We start from the raw sequence: 20,124 nt of genomic DNA, 5'->3' as shown, positions 1-20,124 counted from the left end.
CCCAGCTGTCTCCAAGCGTGGGCTGGATTTTGCTTCTTTGATCTCTCAAGCAGATCAGCAGCAGCTCGGCATCCACCGTGCTGTCGCCATCGGCACACGCCTGGCTCTTTTTTTAGCTGCAGTCCTGCTTTTGGCATAAAGCAGGCTGCCAGCTCCCAGGACACGGCCAAGAAGCCAAGGTGCAGCTTTGGTGGGGCAGAGAGAGGGGCCAAGCCCAGCCAGGCTCTGCCCACAACCTACTTGCACAAATGCATTCAGAAGAAAAAGTATAATTTTCAAAGCAGAAACACTTTATTTTATATCCTCAGCAGAGGGAGGAGTCTCGTGTGCTCCTATGGGGCTGAGAAAAGCACAGGGTCTGCCCCCCCCATCCCCAAGCCCTTCTACTTGGGTGGTATCTGCAAAAACAAAACAAAAGAAGAGGTGGGGGGGGGGGAGGTAAGTCCCCAAAGTTGAAGTATGGCCAATGGCATTAATGTCACACCACTGCCCCATCCAGCCCAGCCCAGCGGAGCCTCCTTGGAGACACCCAGACCTGCTCCACACCTGGCCCAGGCCATGCCAGGCAGTTCTACATCTGCCACGTGGAAGAAAAAACCCACCTCAAACCCCAGAGCCTTTTCACATAAAAAATAGATCGTATTTATTGATTAAAGTAAGATACATAATTCAGGTGCAGCATCAGCTCTTCCACTGGGCAGCTACACATGCTGTACGCTGACAATATCCATAGGCACAAGACACGTACATTAATCACTTCTATATTTACACAATTTCTGTGGTTACAGAGCAGCCTACGATACACAAGTGTCAAGTTTTCGTGTCCCTCAGGTTCTGTGTCAGGTCCTCCTGGCTCGGTAGAGCCCTTCATGACATGTGCCCCACAGGCACAGCCAGACCCATCTCTGAACAGCCCCTGCTCACCCTGATAAATGTGAAAAACTGCAAAAAATGTTTAATGCTGCTGTGATATCCCAGACTACTCAGAAATAAGGTCTTCATCACTGATTGCAAAGTGATTTTGGATGCTAGGAGTGCTGTCAAAAAACCACTGATGCCCAGTGCCAGGCTGGGGACATGCCCTGGCACACAGCTGTTCCCCAAAACACGGCCAGCCTTCTCACAGGGTATTGACAGAGCTGGGGGCATCAGATGTCCCCTGCCCCTCACAGCATGCCCTCTTCTGCCAAGGGGGACATTTCTGCACTCAAACCCCATCCCCAAGGGCCACACCAGGTCAGCACACAGCAATGGACATGAATATTGCACTTTTCCCACCCGCAGTGTGCCCTGGAGCCCCCTCCCGACGGGCTCCCCCTCGCAGACCCAAGTGTTTCCTCTCTAACCCCTCAGTGTCCTCCAGATGGAGGATTTGACTTAAAGCTTTGCTCTGCCCATAACCAAGTAATGCCAGAACACACCGAAACCTTCCTCAGCACAGACTTGGAGGAGACAAGGTGAACCCCAAGAGATGCAGCGAGCAGGCAAGGGGCTGGAAAGCAGCAGCGACACGGCACAGACCCGCCCTGCACCTGGCCGTGGGTCCATGTACCAGCATGGAGCACCCAAAGCAGAGCCAGCACAGGGGACACAGTGCAAGACACCGGAACACCACACATCCAGGAGGGAGGCTGCAGGGACACTGCCCTGCACAGCCTTCTCCTCCCAGAAGCAGGTCAAACACCAAAATTAACCCCAAGCCTCATTCACAATCTGTCAAAGGTGGGAACGCCGCCCACCAGCACTATATTCACACTCCTTTCCTACCACCACCAGCAGCCTTTGGCAACCCCCAGGAGACATGGGGATAATGCTCTCCAAAGGAAGCCACCATGCTGCCGGCATTTGGGAGATGCTGCGTGAGCAGGGGGGGGGGGGGGATTGGCCCAGACAGAGCGTTGCAGAGAGGTGGCTTTCACACCACTAGGAAAAGACATCCCATGGAGGATGTGTTTGCTCTCTTGTCTTAAAAAAAATTTAAATGAATCCAGCAGAAATGCAAGGAAATTCTCCAAGGAGGAAGCCTGGGCTCAAGGAGAGGAAGGCAAAAGCAGCAGCATGGTGGGGACCATCTCCCCCAGGCATGCACCAGCCACGATGCAAGAAGCAACAGGAGCAGTGCCAGAGAGCTGCCTTGTACCAGGGGATGCAGAGCTGGGGCGAAGGCAGAGAATGGCACCAGGGAGGGAGCAGGACAAGGAGAGAAAGGATTAAAAACAAAATATAAAAATATTACAGGGTTTTTGTGTGTGATTTGACATTCAGCAAGAGCCTGCAGAGGCAGCCGGAGTGCGCCAGGGCCAGCTCAGGCACTGTAAACAAGGCGATGTATTTTTGCAGCGTGCGGGCAGCACGTGGGGACCCTCGGGGATATCCCGTCCCACGCAGGGAGAGGCTCCCAGCCAACGGTGTCTGTCTCAGACCCTCGTTACGGCAGAGCCCATTTGCTCTCCACACACGTTGGTTCCTAATCTTTCCCAAAGCCATGCACTAGGAACGTACGCTAGATGGGGAAAAAAAGTGCCACTACTCAAAGTGTGGGTCGGGGTTCAGCAAATCCTCCCAGGGAGGTGCCATGCCCGGTGCCCGGCTCCAGGCCCTGCCCAGCCCTCAAGGCTGCTGGACACAGAGCCAGATCACAGCAGGAGCCAATGCCCATGTCCAGGAATCCCACCGTGGGAGAGCTGGGAGGCCTCGGAATGCTCCGCACCTCGGGCTATGCCCTCCATCCCTGCAGGGCTGGGGTGAGGAGGCAGCTCCACGCTCCCCAACCTGAGCTGAGGTTTCTCTGTTGCTGTAAAAATAAAGTGCTGAGGGAGGAAAGAAAAAAACAACTGGCACAAAAAAGGAGCAGTCCCTGTTCCCTGCCCTGAATGAAGGGACACGGGAAATACAGAAAGGTTGGAATTTAAAAAAAATAAAATTAAATTAAAATCTACATTCCCAGGATTCCTCACCTCTCGAACTGACTTTTTACACAGGTGCCCATGGGGGCTGTTTTGTGGTATCACCTGCCCAAAAAGCCCCCAAGGAAGGCAGCACCCCAGCCCCGGGCCGGATCCCAGCTCCCCAGCTGGGGCCCAGCATGGGACCTGCCGCATCCAGAGATGGGTGGCCATGATGCAGGACAGCCCCATCCTCTCGCAGACCAAACCCACCACATCTCCAAGAGGTGAGACCATTCCCAGGGGACTGGCAGCACCCGGTGCCCGTGTGCCCCCAGCACGGCATCCGGAGGGGCCAGCGGGGCAGAGGGACCGTCACTGCACCACGGCACTGGTGGCATTCACAACAGTGGCGGTACCCTCAGTCAGCTCCACCAGCGCCACGTACGTCCCCAGCACGAAGCCCAGGAAGCCGAAGAGGCTGATGGCGATGTCCTTGACGATGGTGAGGGGGTGCATGCCTTCTGCGTAGTAGGAGGCAATCTCCAGCAGCGGGGGGAAGACGATAGCCAGGGCGCTGCTGCTGACGGAGCCCACCAGCGAGATGACGATGTCCAGGCGTGGGATGAGGATGGCCAACACGCCTGGAGAAGGAGCGGACACGACATTAGCTCCAACAGCAGAAACTCTCCTTCCCCGAGTCAAAGCAAGCAAAAACCCACCGCAGCGATGCCATCTGCTTGAATCATACCTCTGCCCTTTTCCCTGACACAAGAGCTTTGAAGACGTGGCTGCATGTTTTCCAGCAACCCTTCCCCAACAAGCAATTAAGCTGTTGCATCGAGTTAATGAAGCCCAGCACACAGACCAAACCCTTTTGGTCGCCCCGGGCACCACCACAGTGAGCTCCAGGGCTGAGCAGGACCGGTGCCCCAGCAACAGATGCTGCTGGCAGAAGAGGGGGGGTGCTGCCAGCACCCCCATAAGAGCCAGGGCTCCTGCTCCCCACACCTGGGGAGCCATAAAGCCTCAGAAACCCCATAAAAGCAAGAGGCAGGAGGAAGAAGCCATCATCCCCCACCCCGAACAAACCTGTGCGGTTTCCTTGCGTTTAGAGCTGCTCCAGCAGCAGAGCGTGTATGGCACAGCCCGGGGGAAAACATTTGTTAGGTAAAAACTGCAGCCAAGAAAAATCCCCCTGGGAGACTTCTGAGAGCTCACACTGAGCAGCTGCAAACTCTGGCATATTCCTGCTCCCCCTCCTCCTGCTCGGGGCCAGGGGAGGATGGAGGGACAGTGCATTCTCCTTCCAACCCATTCATACCCGCCACTGCCTCTGGGCTCTTCTTGGGACACCACAGTGTGGGTGTCTGGGGAGCACGTTTAAAATAAAGGATCATCAAGGTCCCATTTTGCACCCAGGAGCGGTGCCCTCCAACCAAGCTCCCCATCCACAGCAACCTCAGCACTCAAGAGCATCACTGCTGCTTTTTGGTCAAACAAAGCCTGAGGAAAAGGCAACCTGAGCTTTGTACAACAGAAGAGCATCCTCTGCAAGCCAAGCAGACTTCACTGCTTAATCAAAGTGACCAAGAGAAATAAATTGGTTTACTGCTTTGAAAGCTCTGCTTAAAAATAGGAGATACCTAGAACTGTGGCAGCTACAGTCTTGGTGAAGAAAGGATGTCTCAGGGCTCCTTACAGTGGGGATGTGTTCACTCCCTGGCAATCTGCTACAGGCAGAGGCTGTTGGAAAGATCATCTGCAGCACTGCAGAAGATGGAAGGCTTGGGTGACTGACAGCAGGCAAAAACACAAACAAGAAATGCTCCTGCACATCGTCACCACTCCAGCCCTGCTGTCATCTGGATAAGCCTAGAGACGAACCGTCCCTCCACCGTGGGGAACAGCAGCAAAGGTCTCTGCTGAGCTGACATGAAGTTTGTCCATCCCGGTGCTCAGCCCTGCACAGAGCCAAAGGAGCACTCTGCCAGGTCTCTGCTACAAACCCGCTCCAGCAGTCCATGGGGAGAACACAGCAGCCGACCACCAACAGCATCCTCAGCCCACCCCACACTGCTTTTTGGACTCAAAGTAAACAAAATTATTATTAACCCCCCTCTAAAACAAGCAGAACTGAAGCGCCAGCTGCAGCCCTGCGCCTCAGGGGCAACGGTCCTGCTTTCCACACGTATTGACTCACAGGGTTTTTAAGTGTGCCGGTTTTGAAGTCTAAGCTTAAAAGACACCCATGCACCAAATTGCATCCTGTCTTTGGAAGCCAAAGCCATGAGGGAGGCTTGTTCTGCGGCCACACCATCATCCAATGAATATTTGTGCAAACCCCCTAATTGCTTTTATCCTCACCAACAGCCACAGCAACCTCTTACATGGAAGGGAAAGGGGAGGAGGTACAAAGGAAGCACCATCCTTCCACCAACACCTCGGGTCTCCCTATCCCCAAATGGGAGGTGCAGCCACTGCCAGTGCATAAAGCCATCCCATCACCCCGAGCCTTTGCTTCTCCAGCCAGGCACACCCCAGCGCCTGCCAGGAGAGGCTCCTGTCTCGCAGGCACGCTCCGAGCCCAACCACAGCACCAGGGTGGCCAGAGCACATGGTCCAGCATGGCAGGATTTCATCCCTGCACCGTCCCTCCAGCTGCAGGCCTCAAGGGAGAGTGTGTTTCAGGAACTCAGCACAGAGGAGATGGGGCAGGGATGAGGAGTAGAATGAAGCCTCCATAATCCAAGGGGAAATGGTTAGCGACCTGCTACACTGCTTAGCCATACAGAAGTCTATGGGGCTGGATGGGATCCACCCAAGGGTACTGAGGGAACTGGCAGAAGTTCTCACCAAGCCACTTTCCATCATCTACCAGCAGCCCTGGCTAACCAGGAGGGCTCCCGGTTGACCCAGGGTTAGTAAATGTGATGTTCATCTACAAGAAGGGCTAGAAGGAGGATCCGGGGAACTACGCACCTGTCAGTCTGACCTCACTGCCAGGGAAGGTTATGGAGCAGATCATCTTGAGTGTCATCACACTGCACATACCGGACAATCAGGTGATCAGGCCCAGTCAGCATGGGTTTATGAAAGGCAGGTCCTGCTTGACTGACCTGATCTCCTTCTATGACAAGGTGACCCACTTAGAGGAGAACGGAAAGGCTGTGGATGTTGTGCACCCAGACTTTAGTAAAGCTTTTGACAACCCCAGCATTCTCTTGGAGAAACTGGCTGCTCATGGCTTGGACAGACATACTCTTCGCTGGGTAAAAAACTGGCTGGATGGCTGGAACTGGGGTTGTTTAGCCTGGAGAAAAGGAGGCTGAGAGGAGACCTTATCACTCTCTACAACTACCTGAAAGGAGGCTGTAGTGAGGTGGGTGTCGGTCTCTTCTCCCAAGTAACAAGTGATAGGAGCAAGAGGAAACGGCCTCAAGTTGCACAAGGGGAGGTTTAGATTGGGTATTAGGAAAAATTTCTTCACTGAAAGGGTTGTCAAGCATTGGAACAGGCTGCCCAGGGAAGTGGCTGAGTCACCATCCCTGGAGGTATTTAAAAGAGGTGTAGAGGTGGTGCTTAGGGACATGGCTTTGTGGTGGACTTGGCAGTGTTTGGTTAATGGGTGGACTTGATGATCTTCAAAGTCTTTTCCAATCTACATGATTCCATGATTCTATAACACAATAACTAGCAAGAGCAAGGGCAGCAGAGTCTGGCCATTAAGGTCTAACATTTTTTTAACGAATCTCAGAGCACCCTGCTCTCAGGCAGATCCACCACCCTCAAGTTAGCATCACACTCCTCTCAAATCCAAACCAAAGCCAACCGGGACAGGGGGCCAGGTCCCTGATGCTCAACTCTGGTGCATCAGCAGCATCAAGCCATGGAGAAAAGCTCTTTTTCAGCAGATGACGCCTTGGAGCTCAGTCAAGCGTCTCAGCTGTGCTGACAACAGCAAGGATTTAGTCTTCAGGTACCAAAGCCAGCCAAAATCAGATACTTCTGCACCTGTTTGCTCCACGCCTTACCCAAAGGTCCACCAGGCTCATCAGGGCTTTGTTTATAGGCCATGTGTTGGTTTTAGTTGTCTTCTGCTGTGCTACACACTGCAATGTGTGCACATACAGCAAGACCCCTTCCCTCCCTGTCAGTGACCCCTTTCCAGCCGTGCCCATCAGGCAGGCTCAAGGAGCCTGGCTGGATGCTGCCTACAGAAAACAGCCTCCAGTCTGGGCTGCCCTGGCACCAGACCAGGTGCTGGGAGTGTTTCATGCAAAGCTCAATGGGACCTGATAGTCCCCAAAAGTGCCATCAGGGGGATCTCAGGCCCGAGACTCCATGGGGATCTGCCACCTCTAAATGAAGTGGGAAGTTTACTACTACTCCACTGAGAAGACCAGTCCCATACAGAGGGGGCAGAGGACCACTGCTGCTGCTCCTTGGAGGCCACCTTGGCCCACTGGCTTGCATTAGCAAGGTCCAGGAGACTCCCTGCTGCAAGGGCTTTAGCAGCAGGGTCAGAGGCAGCAAGGAGAGGGGTGAAGGCTCTCAGCACCACCAACCCACAGCATGAAGGAGGTGCCACGTCCTCGCAGGGGAACTCAGACAAGCTGCTTTCTACTCACAGGTCAAGCTGACCAGGGCTGCCCTGAGAAGGAGGTTGACCAGCCAGCCCCAGCGCTCCGACACCCGGGCAATGATGGGAGGGATGATGACCTCAGCAGCCACGTAGAACTGCACAGCGTACGTGCAGAAAATTCCAAAGGAGAAGAGCAGCTTGACGGCTTGGTACAGCCTGCAAACGAGAAGGAAACCCAGTGAGACACACTATTGCACCAGCCCCCACGACATCAACAGCAGAAAGCAGACGGGGAATGCTCTGCCAAGAAGGACTTCTGTGTCCCAATGGTCTCCTCTCCTAAACACCCTCCTGGAAAATTAGGGGTGATGCATTCAATCCACCAAGACCTTTCTTGTGCAGGAGGTAGCAAGGAGACAGCGCAACCTCCAAACCAGGGCAACCCACACCTAATCAGAGGCTTTGGCCTTGGCTTTGTGTAAGGAATCCTCAGGCCAGGAACTGGGCCAGCAGCCTCCCAAGTGCTGCTTCCCCTTGGGAAACCTCGTGAGCTTGTGAAGCTGCACCTTGAGTATTGGATCTAGTCTTGAGACTCCCAGGACAGGACAGACATTGACTTATCAGAGCAAGTTGAATGGAGGCTACTAAGGTAGTTGGGGCTGGAGCACATGACATGCAAGGAGAGGCTGTGAGACCTGGGCTCGTTCAGCATGAAGAGAAAGTAAAGGGGGACAATCTCTTCTGGGAGCTGCACAGCAGAACAACCAGGGGCAACAGAACAGAGCTGCATCCCCAAGGGTAAACACCAGAACAAGTGCCTGGAGAGGTGGGAAACCCCCATCCTTACTGATATTCAAAATTTAAGTTGGCCCTTGAGCAGGTAGATGGTCCCAATGATCTCATGATGCCCTCTCCAACCTAAATTATCCTGTGATTCCATAGAGAAACTAAAGACAAAGCTGTCTCAGAGTCCAGAGTGCACCCACTGAACCACACGTGACTTGAGCACACAGTAGCCTTGAGCCACCTATCCCACAGCCTGCATACCTCATCATTTCATTTTCAATTAAGTGACACTATAAAGCCATAAAGTGCTCTGGGGCAATCCATGATTAAGCGATGTTATTTTAAAAGGTACAGAAGAAGGTTGGGTACCAATCCCATACAGGTCAAGAATCAGGACAACAAGCTCAAAGGGCATTTTAAACATCAAGAAGAGGAAGAGCTCAAGAACTAGCCTTGACCCTCAGAAGACACGGGTTCACATAGTGCCCTGGAGAGGCATTGCTCTGTCAACCACAGCAACCACCTGCTTAACCCGCAGAGCCACACCAGGCCATCCCGACAAGCTGCAAGAAACGGCTCACGCTCCTTTGACCGTAAGCTCTGTCATTACCTACCTCCAACTGGCCATACGCAACCAAACACCTTCCCCCTCACTACAGCATTTCCTCACTCTTCAGATGGTGGGGTGAAGCAACCCTTCTGAGGACACAAGGTGGGATTTCTGCACAGCACTGCAGTATTTCAGAGGCCGTGGTTAGATCTGGGCACTGGGAACCGACACACTCCTCGTTTGAGGAAGCTGTGGTTATAAAGAAACAAGGCTGGAAAAGTCCCTAGTCATCCTGTAACTCAACGACTCCCAACACACACATCAGATCTCTTCTAGATACCTCTGGGTGATGGCTACAGCCAAGGAAGGACGCAGCATCTCCCCCACAATCCTCATCTCGTCTTCCACACTGCAGGCAAACCCCACAACTTCTCACTCACAGCCCTTATGACCAGCTTCTGCAGCCCAACGCCTCCTACTGCTGGGGAGAAAACCCGCAGGCAGAGCGAGATGGGCAAAACACTCATTTCAAGAACAAGTCTTCACCCACCACCTACAGTTTAATGCGCAGCAAATACAGCACTTAAGGCTTTAGCCCAAGTATCCCAGCCCTTACTTTAGGTAACCCATTTCCACGTCTAATAGCTACAGCCTCCATCAAATGTTCTGCCAGGAAGCGACAAGCACGAACATGGAAGCGTTTTGCGCACCGAGCCACAACGCCCGCAGCACGCCTTCCCCGGGGACAGACCCCGGGAGCCCTGCCACACACCAGGGGTTCCCCAGGCACTGCTGCCAAAGGGCTATTCTCTTCTCCCTGTCCAAAAAACTCCACAGTTTTTTTCAGAAAAGTACTTTGACAGAAAGTGTGGATACTCCTAAAAAGAAATCGGATCTTTCTGTAGCCTAGCGAGTCACAGAAATTCCGTTACCTTCTTCTAAGGGAATGCCACCCTTTAGAGCAGACAAAGCTGAGGTTTCCCGCAGAAGCCCCCAGGCAGCATTACAGGTCGGCAGATGTTACAGGCTGTGGTGTGACCCAGCGCCCTGCAGAGCCCAAGACCTGGATCTGACCTGCTTTCTACCTTCAGGAGCAGCAGCAGCATTTCATCCACTCCACAATTCACTTCAGCTCACTGAGCTGATGGGATTCACATATGGTGGGATTCAGATCTCCCTACAACACAGGCATGTTTTTCCACCAGCACCATCCCTTCTCGCTGAGAGCAGGGACCCAGCAGAGCTCCCAGCCCCTGCAAGGGACAAGGCAAGGCTCTCAGCAGGAGCAGGACCTTCTGCCACACCAACACCCAGCAGTTCAGTCACTACACAGATCCAGCACGAACAGAAGTCCATGCACTCTAATTGAAAGAAACTCACACAGCAATAATTAAACCAAAAACAAGTTCTGTTTGTTTTTTTTTTTAATCTTTGCTTTCTCCAGAGCCCCAGCTGCGGAGCTCTACAAGGTCAGCATGTGGAAGCCCACCAGTGACTCAAAATTTGCATCTTGCCCAAGTCCACTTCAACAGTGGGGAGTCACGCTGCACGGTGTTGGGCAGCTGCTAACAGCAGAGAGGGTGGGCTGGGGAGGGGAACAGGCACCCCCAGCTCCAGTTCTCACTCTGGTCTCTTGGAGGATTTCAAGCCAGCAGAGATATCAAAGAGAAGCTGTTGAACTTCAGAGAGCTCCCAGGCAAACCCAGAAAAAACGTGTTGCCACAAGACGGCTTTCCAAGAAGCCTCATGGCAACAAAGCCAGCCCTCAGCCCCAGCTGCACACCAAGGCGCAGGAGGTGCTGCCGTGCAATTGGTACTTCTGCAGCACACAGAGCAGAGCTTCTTTCCAGCTCCTCCTCACCTGCCAGCACCATGTCCTGCCACACAGACACCCCAAAGCAGCCTGTCATAAGAAGCAACAGAGATGGGTTTTTCAGGACTTTTCCAAATAATCCCAAGTGGAACAAGCTGGAAGAGGCATCTGTTCTCAATGTTTCCATGCTCCACACTTCTTGTCTCAAAGGCAAGAGAGACTTTGCAGTTCTCCTCCAGGAAGAATACAGAGCCACGACATTGAGCAACCACTCACCCTCAGGACAGCCCAGCACGCAGGCCAGCTGCTGCAACAGCCACCAGCCCCAGCAGAGGAGAAACAAACCCCTCCAGGTAAGCAGGGACAGGGTGAGGCCATGTGTGTTTCCGCAGGGCTCCAGGCAGCGACCAGAGCATCTCGAGAGGCCTCGACAGATCCCGGAGAAGGACAGACAGGTTTAGAGAGCTGAGCTCTGCAACTCAGAGGGTGAGGAAGGGGTATCCTCACGGCACCAGCGCTCACAGGCAAAGTGTTGGCTCGAGGTGAGCCGCATCCAGGCACAACACGGAGCCCAGCAGTGGGAGTTTGAGCTCCAGGGCTGCAAACAAGGAATGCAGCCCACACGTGGAGATGTCACATCTCATCCCCTCTCTGGGAGATCCCAGCTTTGGGTGAGTTTTTCCATGTGCTTCATTTGAGGAAAAGAAGGGGTTTTTGCACAATTCAACAACCTTCTGATACGGTCGCATGGGAGATGTGTTCAACATCTGCCAGCCAGAGTGCTGCTTAGCCCCCAAAAACACCTGCAAGGCTCCAAAAGGCAGGAGCTGCACCTACCCAGGCAGGGACCACGAGGGACCCCAAGGAAGCAGCACGAGCTGCAGAGCCAAGACCAAGCTGAGACACTGCAGCAAGAAGCCTCACCACCCTGTACATCAGACAACAATCTGGCTACAGCATGGTTGATTCTTCCCCATGCTGACCCAGATTAGTTCTCCTAAGGAGCGACGTACTCCACTGCCCCCTCTCACACTTCTGTGGCTGGGTCCCTCCTCCCTCAGCTCCCCACGGAGACTCACCAGCAGCTGGGCAAGTTGAGCGTTATGCTGGCCTGAATGTCTGCCCTGAAGCGCAGGTACCCCAGGACACCCAGGCTGATGTACACGACTGTGGCAATGGCCATCCCTGAATAGAGGACGACTGGGAACTGCCGGGGGCTCTTCATCTTGTTTTCCAGAGGCAGCACCTGGAAGACGAGGAGGAGGAGGATGACGACAGAGCAGCAGGTCACTCCTGTTCCTGTCTCCCCCTCAGCCCCAGAAAGCAGGAGGGGCAGCCCCATGGCCAAGCACAGCTCGCCATGCCAGGGGACAGGATAGTCACACATGGAGCCCAGAGAGCCCAGCTGAAAAAGCCACTGTACTGGAGATCTGATTTCTGTGCTCCTATTTGAGACCTTCACACCTGGCACAGCAAGCCCCCAGCAGGGTCACTCATGCCTTTGACTTAACGAAGGAATCTGTTCCCTCCTCTTGGAAGGAGCTGTGCCCACTGCTGCCTGGCACCTTGGGATGGTGCCATTCACCCCATACCTTGGTTGCATTACACTCTGCACCCCAAAACAGCCCAGCCATGCCCACGGGGACAGGCTCATCATGATAAATTGTCTTATTTTCTGCAGCAGACCCTGGAAAGACCAAGACACTTTCTCCTCTCCTATCAAATTTGTCTGGACAGATTTCAAACAGGCAGGACAATAAAAAAAAAAAAAGAAAAAGAAAGGACAGAGGAAAGTTCCTCACCTCTATTCTACTAACACTTGCTGTCAAATATAAGGCTTCAGCAAATATTTTTATAGCTGTCCTTGAGTGGTGGGGATTTCAAGAAGAGACACAGTGGCAGAGCTGCTGAGGAGGCAGGACCAGCTTTTATTTGCTTTCCCGCCTCCAAGTCACACGAGGAAGACAGCATTTGCGCCTCACTGCCGGCAAGAGCCCTCTGCCCTGGGCACAGCATTCAGTAAACATTCCTCCTGTAATGGATTTGGCCCTCACCAGCTCTGTGTTTACATAGCCAGCTTATATTAAGAGATTAAAACATTTTTTTCCTCTTTTAAAGGTTGCTCCCAGAAACAACCCACAACATCTTAGTGAGCCATTAAGCTCTCCACCCACTCGTCCAGCTTTTTTTTCCGCAGACACAGCTAGTCTATTTACAGCATCCAGTAAAAGAGGCACATGCAAATCCAGCCCCACAGCAAGCTGGGGCCACACAGCTCCTGGAGGGAGATCATGGTACCTCTGCAGCAAGGTGGGGAGGAATGGATCACATTTTTTTGTGTCATGCTTTTTGGCTTCCCACTTCAGGATCCAGCCTGGTAACAAAAGTCAGGATGATTCCTACTCCACAGGTCAGCCAGCAGAGCCAAAGGCAGCTGCCAGTGCCAGTGCCATTCCCAGCAGAGTCCAATCTACTGCCAGATACAGTCACCTTCAAAGCACCAACAACCTCCTAAGGTTTGGAGCATGTGCTCCTCTAGCCTCAGATGGAAGCAACAGGGTTTGACCGAGGAGATAGCCTGGAGGCTAAAGCTAAAAGCATCATCCAGAATTTAGGCTACTGTTAGAGAAGTTCATCTGCAAATACAGCTGCAACACAAAGCAGGTGCTGCGGCGAGCCCCAGCACGGGCTGAGCCTCCCATGCAGGCAGCCGCACTGCCACACGCCAACTTACCACCCCGATGCCTTCAAAAGCAAACATCGCAGTGCCAAAAAACAGAGGGTAGGTCTTCCAGGCTGCTGCTAGAGGCAGGTCACTGGGATCAGGAATGTTCTGGAAAAAAGCCCACACAGTTCAGATGCAAGGAGGATGGGAAGGACCTGGCCCACTCCCATCACTCCCTGTTGCAGCCTCACGCTGCAGGGAAAGCCCTGTGGAGCAGAGAGTAACCACCATGCACATGGGAATGAGCAGCACCCCACGGCGTGCAAATATCCCACTGTCGAGCTCCCTCCACCTGCCAAAACATGGGACATGACGGAAATGACAGAGAGGAGCCCAACGCACATACCTGGACGACGTACTGGTAGATCACGATGAGACTGACAAGCATGGCTGCATTGGCCAGCATGGAGAAGACTGACAGGACCTTGAGATTCTGGATGAACGTGAGCAGCACCACGAAAGGCAGCAGGGAAAGCATGTACAGCCGGGAATCCATGGTGGTGGTCGAGGTCACTGTCTTGTTCAAGCTGCAGTCATTGGTGGTCCCGTTTGCTGTAGATACGACCTGGGGAAGTACAGGAAGGTTCGATGAACCTCATCGCACAGGTCTGAGCCACAGATCCCAGTAGTCCGTCCCAGGTGGGTCAGAATACTACCCCACCAATTCACTTTCAAACACAGCTAGCCGATTAAAATCAAAGCAACATGGGTTTTCAGGTAGTTTTGAAGCAATTCCCTGTTACCTGGCTAGGAGAAGAGGTGGGACTAGATACAGCATCTGAGCTGAGACAGCAAAACCTGCCCAAGCCCAGGCTCGCTGAGCACGTGAACCCAGCAGCCGAGCACGCCAAGGGTGGAGGTTGGTTTGCGCTGCCCACATGGCCAGTTGAGAAGAGAGGAAAGAAGCATTAAGTGCTATTTCCTCCTTTTTCCTCTTGCTGCACCACTTTACACTCAATGTCACGCATTCCTTCAGCTGCTCAGCACCCTGTTCCCATGCAAGGACATCTGGAAGCTACTGCTGGCCCCTGACTTCACTTTCTTCAGGGGAAATCATCCTTTCCTTGGGTCTTTCATTCCAAAGGCACTCCAGGCCACGTGCTCACCTCTAGAGAGTTCTGCCCCAGGAACCAGGTGGCTGAGCCATTCCTCCCAAGAGCACGGGCATGCTGTGGATCACCCATACAACCACGACCAAGTTGGTTCGGTTATCAGGTTCCATCTGCAGCAAAGGACTGCCTGCAAACTATTTTAACCTGCTCCAGAGCAAGTCCTGCCCGGAGAAGAGGCTAAAGAGCTTCTACACAAATCAGCATCCTCTGTGGGAGAGGGCAGCCAAGAGCCATGCACCCACAGGGCAGCACTGCTCAAGCCCCAGCCTGCCCTGCCTCTCTGCAGCTTGCTCCAGAGCCATTTTCCAAACCAAAGTTCTGCCCAGCAGAGCAGCACCTCGCCTGAGGTACCACCTGCACAATCGCTCCCCATCGAACACGCCATTCCCACCACAAAAAGAAACAAGCAATGCTCCTCTCTCCCCACCCAAAAAATTCCAAAACTGAAGCCAAGGAGTTTCTCAGCTGTGGCCTAGAATGGGTTAGATTTGCAAGTTTTTGCACATTTCCTTTACGGCTTGAGCCAGCCTTCAGTCTCTGCTGCGAGGGGCCAAGCAGAAAGAAGCCCACTTTGAAATCACAACAGGAAGCCTTTTGCAGGGACCAGAGGCCCAGCAGCAGCCCAGCTCCATATACGCTCCTGATTCTCAGATCTGTTGGCATCATATCACCAATGTTCAACCATTTACTCCTCCCAGCCATCCCACAGGGCAGCACAAAGGGAATCTCCTCGGCTGCTGCTCCGGGAGCAGAGACAGAGCCCATCCATCCTTCGCCACCCACCGGCAGAGCCCCATTGCTCCCCGGGAGCCACCTCTGAAGCTGATGGGCATCAGAGAAGAGCTGGCAAAGGGCACGGCTGTGGCAGTAGCAACCTGACCACTGCTGCAAGAGAAGAGCAGGAGCACACGGGGGAATAACACCGAGCAGTGCCTGCGAGGCACCGAGACAGTGGAGGGTGGCAACAGGGACTTGTTATTCCCAGTTTCTCACAGCACAGGAGCCAGCCAAACGGTCCAGGGTTTCTGTTTATTTCCTCACAACACCTGGCAGGAGGAAACTCTTTCCCTAAAGATGTAAATAAGCTCCAGAGCCACAGGATGAGACAAGAAACTGGAATGCAAATAGGTCCAAGAAAGAGGGGAGAGGCTCACAGCAGGTCCTGGTACCCATTACACTTTACCATCTACAGAGTATCAATAAACCAATTAACCGAGGTGGGCAGGACATCAGGGGCACAATCCCTCTGCTTTCACCACTCTCCTGCCTTCCCTCACTAGGAATAGCCCCGCTTGCCCTGGGTGAGACGGATGGCTCCAGCGCCTCTGCACGCGGAGCAAGCTCACAGGGACTCTCAAACCTGCCCTGTTTGAACAGGAAAACTGATCCTCCAAAACTCCCAGGCAGAGGAGCAGTACCTTCCTGAGTAGTATTAGCTACGGAAAACCAGACCTTTGGTGGAGAACAGGGCTGCGACACAGGAGCTAAGGAAAACCCAAGCACCTCCACACCCCCTCTCGCCTTCCCCTTGCTCACGAAGGAGGGAGTAAGTCTAACCTGTCTCAGATTGTCAGCTATAAAGACGAAGTACACGCAGCAGAAACCCAGCTGAGTGACGACCAGGAAGAGTTCCACTACACGCCTAGAAAAGAAACAAGGCCATTTGTTAGCCAGGCCATACAGAACCAGGAGCCCACTCAGGTTGCTTGGGGCTGCACTCGAACGCTGCAGCCATGCTGCTCTCCCAAGGGGTTGAGATGTGCGGGTCAGATCACACCCAGCTCGCTTCTCCTCAGTGCTCAGGGAAAAGGATCATATTTCCATCTAACTTCGCAGCCCTCAGGCTCCCTGATCTCCCCAGCTCCCATCCCCACCACAGGGTCAGGACCAGCCTCAGGAGGAAAGTCACCCCCTTGGGTTTAGCATCTCCAGTTTGCTGCTGAATTGCCACAGCTGGAGACAACACTTTCCAGATACAAGAAGAGGTGGATGTTCCCAGCATCTGATGTGTAATGACCTGTGCGATGCGATGTGGGACATCCACAGGGCTGGCAGCATCCCTGGGAGCAGCCATTAGACATGCTCAGTGTTTAACAATGGGCCAACACTGCAGTACATGTTATCTACCCCTCTGTTATGCTGTGGAGACCTACTTCTCCCACCCCTTTAGCATAAGCCATATCCGGTTGGGGACAGGACTGAGTCAAAGACCTCAATGTTATCCCCCAGGAACACTCAGGGCAGGTGAATCCAATAAAATGTTATGTCATTTGTGCTCATCTGCCAACACAGCTGAGAGACCAGGCAGTTGTTCTGTCCCGGCTGCAGCACATGATGGGCTTAAAGCTGAGTCCCTGACTGGAGGTGGGGAACAGGTACCTTCCCCAGACCGCATGTGTTCGCAGCCAAGCACTGGGAGTTGACTCCAGTGCGTACACCATGGCATTTCCGTAGTCCACAAACTGCTTCTGGAACCTGTCAAGAGAAGAGAGAGAGAAAAGGGATGTCACATCAGCCTCGTCTGCTGGTTCCCAAGGCAAACAATGGCATTAATGCGAAAACAGTTCCTGTGGAAAAGCCCAGAGGCAGTTCCCAACTGAGGCTTTAACACAGGCAACCTGCTGCTAGGAGCCTTCAGAAAAAACACAGGGCTTGTTGGGAAGGAAGGAAGAGCTGTAGGAGCAGCAGTGCCGAAAAGGGGAGTCATTCCTTACCTGTGGCACAAGTGATGGGCACATTTCACCAGGAGGCCCATGCAGTGTACAGCCACGATTCCCATCACCAGCAGGCTCAGAGGACCCAGCTGCAGGGGAAGAGAGGGGGAAGGCTGCACTCTGACGGCCAAATGCAGAGCTGCACGATGGCTTCCAGACAAAAACCATGGGCTCCGTGAGCCAAAACACTGCTGGAGGCTGAACTGGAGCTGAGGTGCTGCTCCTGGGAACCAGCCCCCCAGGACCAAGTAACCCCACAGAATGCCACGAGCTTGGCAGCGATGATACAAAAGAAGCAAGTTGGGGCAGTCTGGGTGTAGCAAAGCACCTCCAGGATTGTTTTTCAAACTGTCTTGCGCATCGCTCTTATACCAGTGACAAGAGGTCGTGGTCCAGACAAAGGAAGGAAGTTTTCTTTTTTAATTCTTTTTATTTTTTCAATCTGAACAACAGGAATGCTGGGTGAGGAAACCCAGTACAGAGCAGCAAGGTGCTCCCACCTCTCACACAGGCAGGCATGATGCAGACACAGAGGAGCTGGGCATCAGGACAGAAGTCAGGGGGACATGTGACAGTGGCTGGGGGCTGCTGTTTGACCTCCAAGAGCAATGTCAGCCCTCAGGCAGCAAAGCTGCAGCACATCCACTGATCTTGACACAGCCAGAACTGCAAGGGTGGGCCAGCCCACATGAAACCCCACAGAGAGAAGCATGCTGCCATCTCCTATCACCAGCCTTAACCATTGACCGATGGGGCTCATCACATGCGTGCTGTGCTCGTAGGACCCTCAGGAGGCACACAGCACACTCAGCACAGACCAGCTGGGACGAACAGAGGTGGAGGTCGTTTTGAACCTGCCATCCACAGGACCAGGGCGAGGAGATGCCACCCGAGCAGAGCGTTTTCAGAGAAAGGGGCTGATGCCAGAGGGGCCGGAAGGTAACACCCAGCTGGGTGTGGAGGCACAGACCCAGCACCCTGCCTGACCCCAGCAGAAGCAGCCACAGCCCCAACTCACACACTGAACTCAAGACCAGCCAGCTCAACACAGGAGCGGCAAGAACAGTCTCAGCAGCAAACGAAACAAGCCACAGAGCCCAGGGTCCAAATGCTCACAGGCCACCGAGCACTGAGAGGCATCTTGGCAGGGAGTCCAGCCTAACACCGTCCATGTAAGCTGCCCGACACCCTGAGGTCACCCTGCCCCACGAGCTCCCGCACAGCAGGGCTGAGAGCTGCCTTACCAGGAGGCCGGCGTTCTTCACAGCCAGAGGCAGCCCCAGCAGCCCCGTGCCTATATTCCCCTTCAGGAGGTGGATCAGGGTCTGGTACCACCTGAGGGAGAGAAGATGCAGAGGTGACCACCAGGAGACACCCGCGTCCAGACCATGCAGTTTCAGCCCTCAGCTCGTCCTGCTCAGGGTCCAGGTGCCGCTCTGAGCTGCTGCAGGAAATGCATATGGAGGTCCAGGGCCTGTCCCCTGAACCCAGCTCAGTCCAGTGGCATCAAGGAAGGACTGGAGGCAAAGACTCAAAAAACAGATTTTAGGTGGGCATTTGCAAAACTGCCTTCAAGGCAAAACTCAGGGCGAGCGCAGCTCAGCACCAAAGGGCTGCACAACAAGAAGGTCTCCGAGTTGAAGGAATCAGTCTCCCCTGAGCAGAGACAGCATCCTCTGCCTACCTGAGTGAACAAGGCATGATGAAGCCCTCAGGACATGGCTGCAACATGCCCGTGGACCCTCTGAAGCTGGACATGCTGTTTGCTTTCCACGGCTCCCCATTGAACTAAGCTGGAGCAGGGGAATATTGGGAAAAGCATTAAACACTTCCCGCTGCTGGCAAGCTCAGCTCCACCAGAGAGCGAGACACTGGGACAGCTGCTCGCTTGGTGCCAGCACCCCAGCTCTGCCCTCGCCATCCCTAGGAGGGAGTCCCCATAAAACCACAGCTCCACTATCCTCCAGCAAAGCTGGCAGGGAGCCGCTGTTACCCCCTACGCCCTCCCCGGATGCTGGGCCAGCCCAGGAGCAAGGGAAGCATCACTCACGTTGTCCCATTGGTCTCCCCAAAGCGCTGGTAGGACTCTGGGTGGGCAAAGCCATTCATGCCATCGGGCGGGCTTCCCTCCGGCGTGACATCCGTGGAGCTGTAGTCATTGTAGTCCTCGCTGCGGAGGCGTCGGGTGGACATGGTCCCTGCGGAGGGAGCTGCATTAGGGGGACCCAGCTCAACACCCCCCTTCTCAGCTTCCTTGGGATCAGCCATCGCGCAGACAGACTAGCTCATACTGCCAGAGCAAGGTCCCCTCCACGACTTTTATAGGGCAACGCACTCCCGCCCAAGCAATCACAGAGCCGGCATGTCCCAAGGTCAAAGGGGCACGGCATGTTCCCACTGGCTCATCCCGAAGGTTCCTGCCCCCGACTCAGGCACACCCAGGCAGGATGGGCTTGGGATCCTGCAGGCAGAGCCAGGATGCAACCCGCTTCACATCAGGCAAGGGACCTGCGTAGCCCTGCTCTAAGGGTGGCAAGCGGGGCAGGGAGGACACACTGGCAGTGTGTCCCCAGCCTTGGTGTTCCGGACTAGGGCTGTCAAGAGGATGGCCAGAAAAGGGTAACCACTTTTAACCCACACACAGTTTGCTGCAAGGGAACGTCTTGCTCTTGTCAGGGAAGCAAAAGTTTCCCAACTTCTCTCTTTTCTTTTTTTTAATTGGAAATTTTTTATTAAAAAGAATTTTAAAAATAACTGATTATGCTCCATCAGGCAGGAGCACAGCCCACGGGCTGACAGCAAACTGCCCACCCCAAAGGTTTCAGAGCCACAGAGGTGCCATGGGGACTCAGGAGCTTCCCAGGATGAGGCACCTGCACAATCCGGACCTCCTGCTCCAGCGAAAACCCCAGCACGGTCCTGCAAGCCAGGAGCACCAGCACAAGCCCTCACCA

At 53.9% G+C, this 20,124-nt stretch overlaps 1 protein-coding gene across 1 annotated transcript; it reads right to left on the bottom strand.

Annotated features, from left to right (window-relative positions):
• Window positions 1-3,260: 3,260 nt before the first annotated feature.
• On the bottom strand, window positions 3,261-19,438 carry LOC104381561 (proton-coupled amino acid transporter 1). Its single transcript, XM_009989307.2, has 10 exons — window positions 19,221-19,438; window positions 18,415-18,505; window positions 17,171-17,259; window positions 16,836-16,931; window positions 16,014-16,098; window positions 13,691-13,909; window positions 13,354-13,452; window positions 11,699-11,865; window positions 7,517-7,686; window positions 3,261-3,529 (listed from the first exon to the last, which is right to left on the bottom strand). Exons 1-10 carry the CDS (start codon window positions 19,436-19,438, stop codon window positions 3,261-3,263), a joined length of 1,503 nt encoding a protein of 500 aa, XP_009987609.2.
• Window positions 19,439-20,124: the final 686 nt, after the last annotated feature.

The sequence above is a fragment of the Tauraco erythrolophus genome, chromosome 16 (assembly GCF_009769465.1).
Source record: "Tauraco erythrolophus isolate bTauEry1 chromosome 16, bTauEry1.pri, whole genome shotgun sequence".
Taxonomy (NCBI): Eukaryota; Metazoa; Chordata; class Aves; order Musophagiformes; family Musophagidae; genus Tauraco; species Tauraco erythrolophus.
The sequence above is the reverse complement of the archived record's forward strand: the minus strand, read 5'-3'. Positions and strand labels throughout refer to the sequence as shown.

Excerpts from the sequence above, each read along its gene's own strand:
- LOC104381561 (XM_009989307.2), bottom strand. The coding sequence starts at position 19,438 with ATGGCTGATCCCAAGGAAGCTGAGAAGGGGGGTGTTGAGCTGGGTCCC. Across the intron at positions 16,932-17,170 it reads GCCCATCACTTGTGCCACAG|GTTCCAGAAGCAGTTTGTGG; the intron begins GTAAGGAATGAC and ends TTCTCTTGACAG. Across the intron at positions 16,099-16,835 it reads ACACATGCGGTCTGGGGAAG|GCGTGTAGTGGAACTCTTCC; the intron begins GTACCTGTTCCC and ends TTTCTTTTCTAG.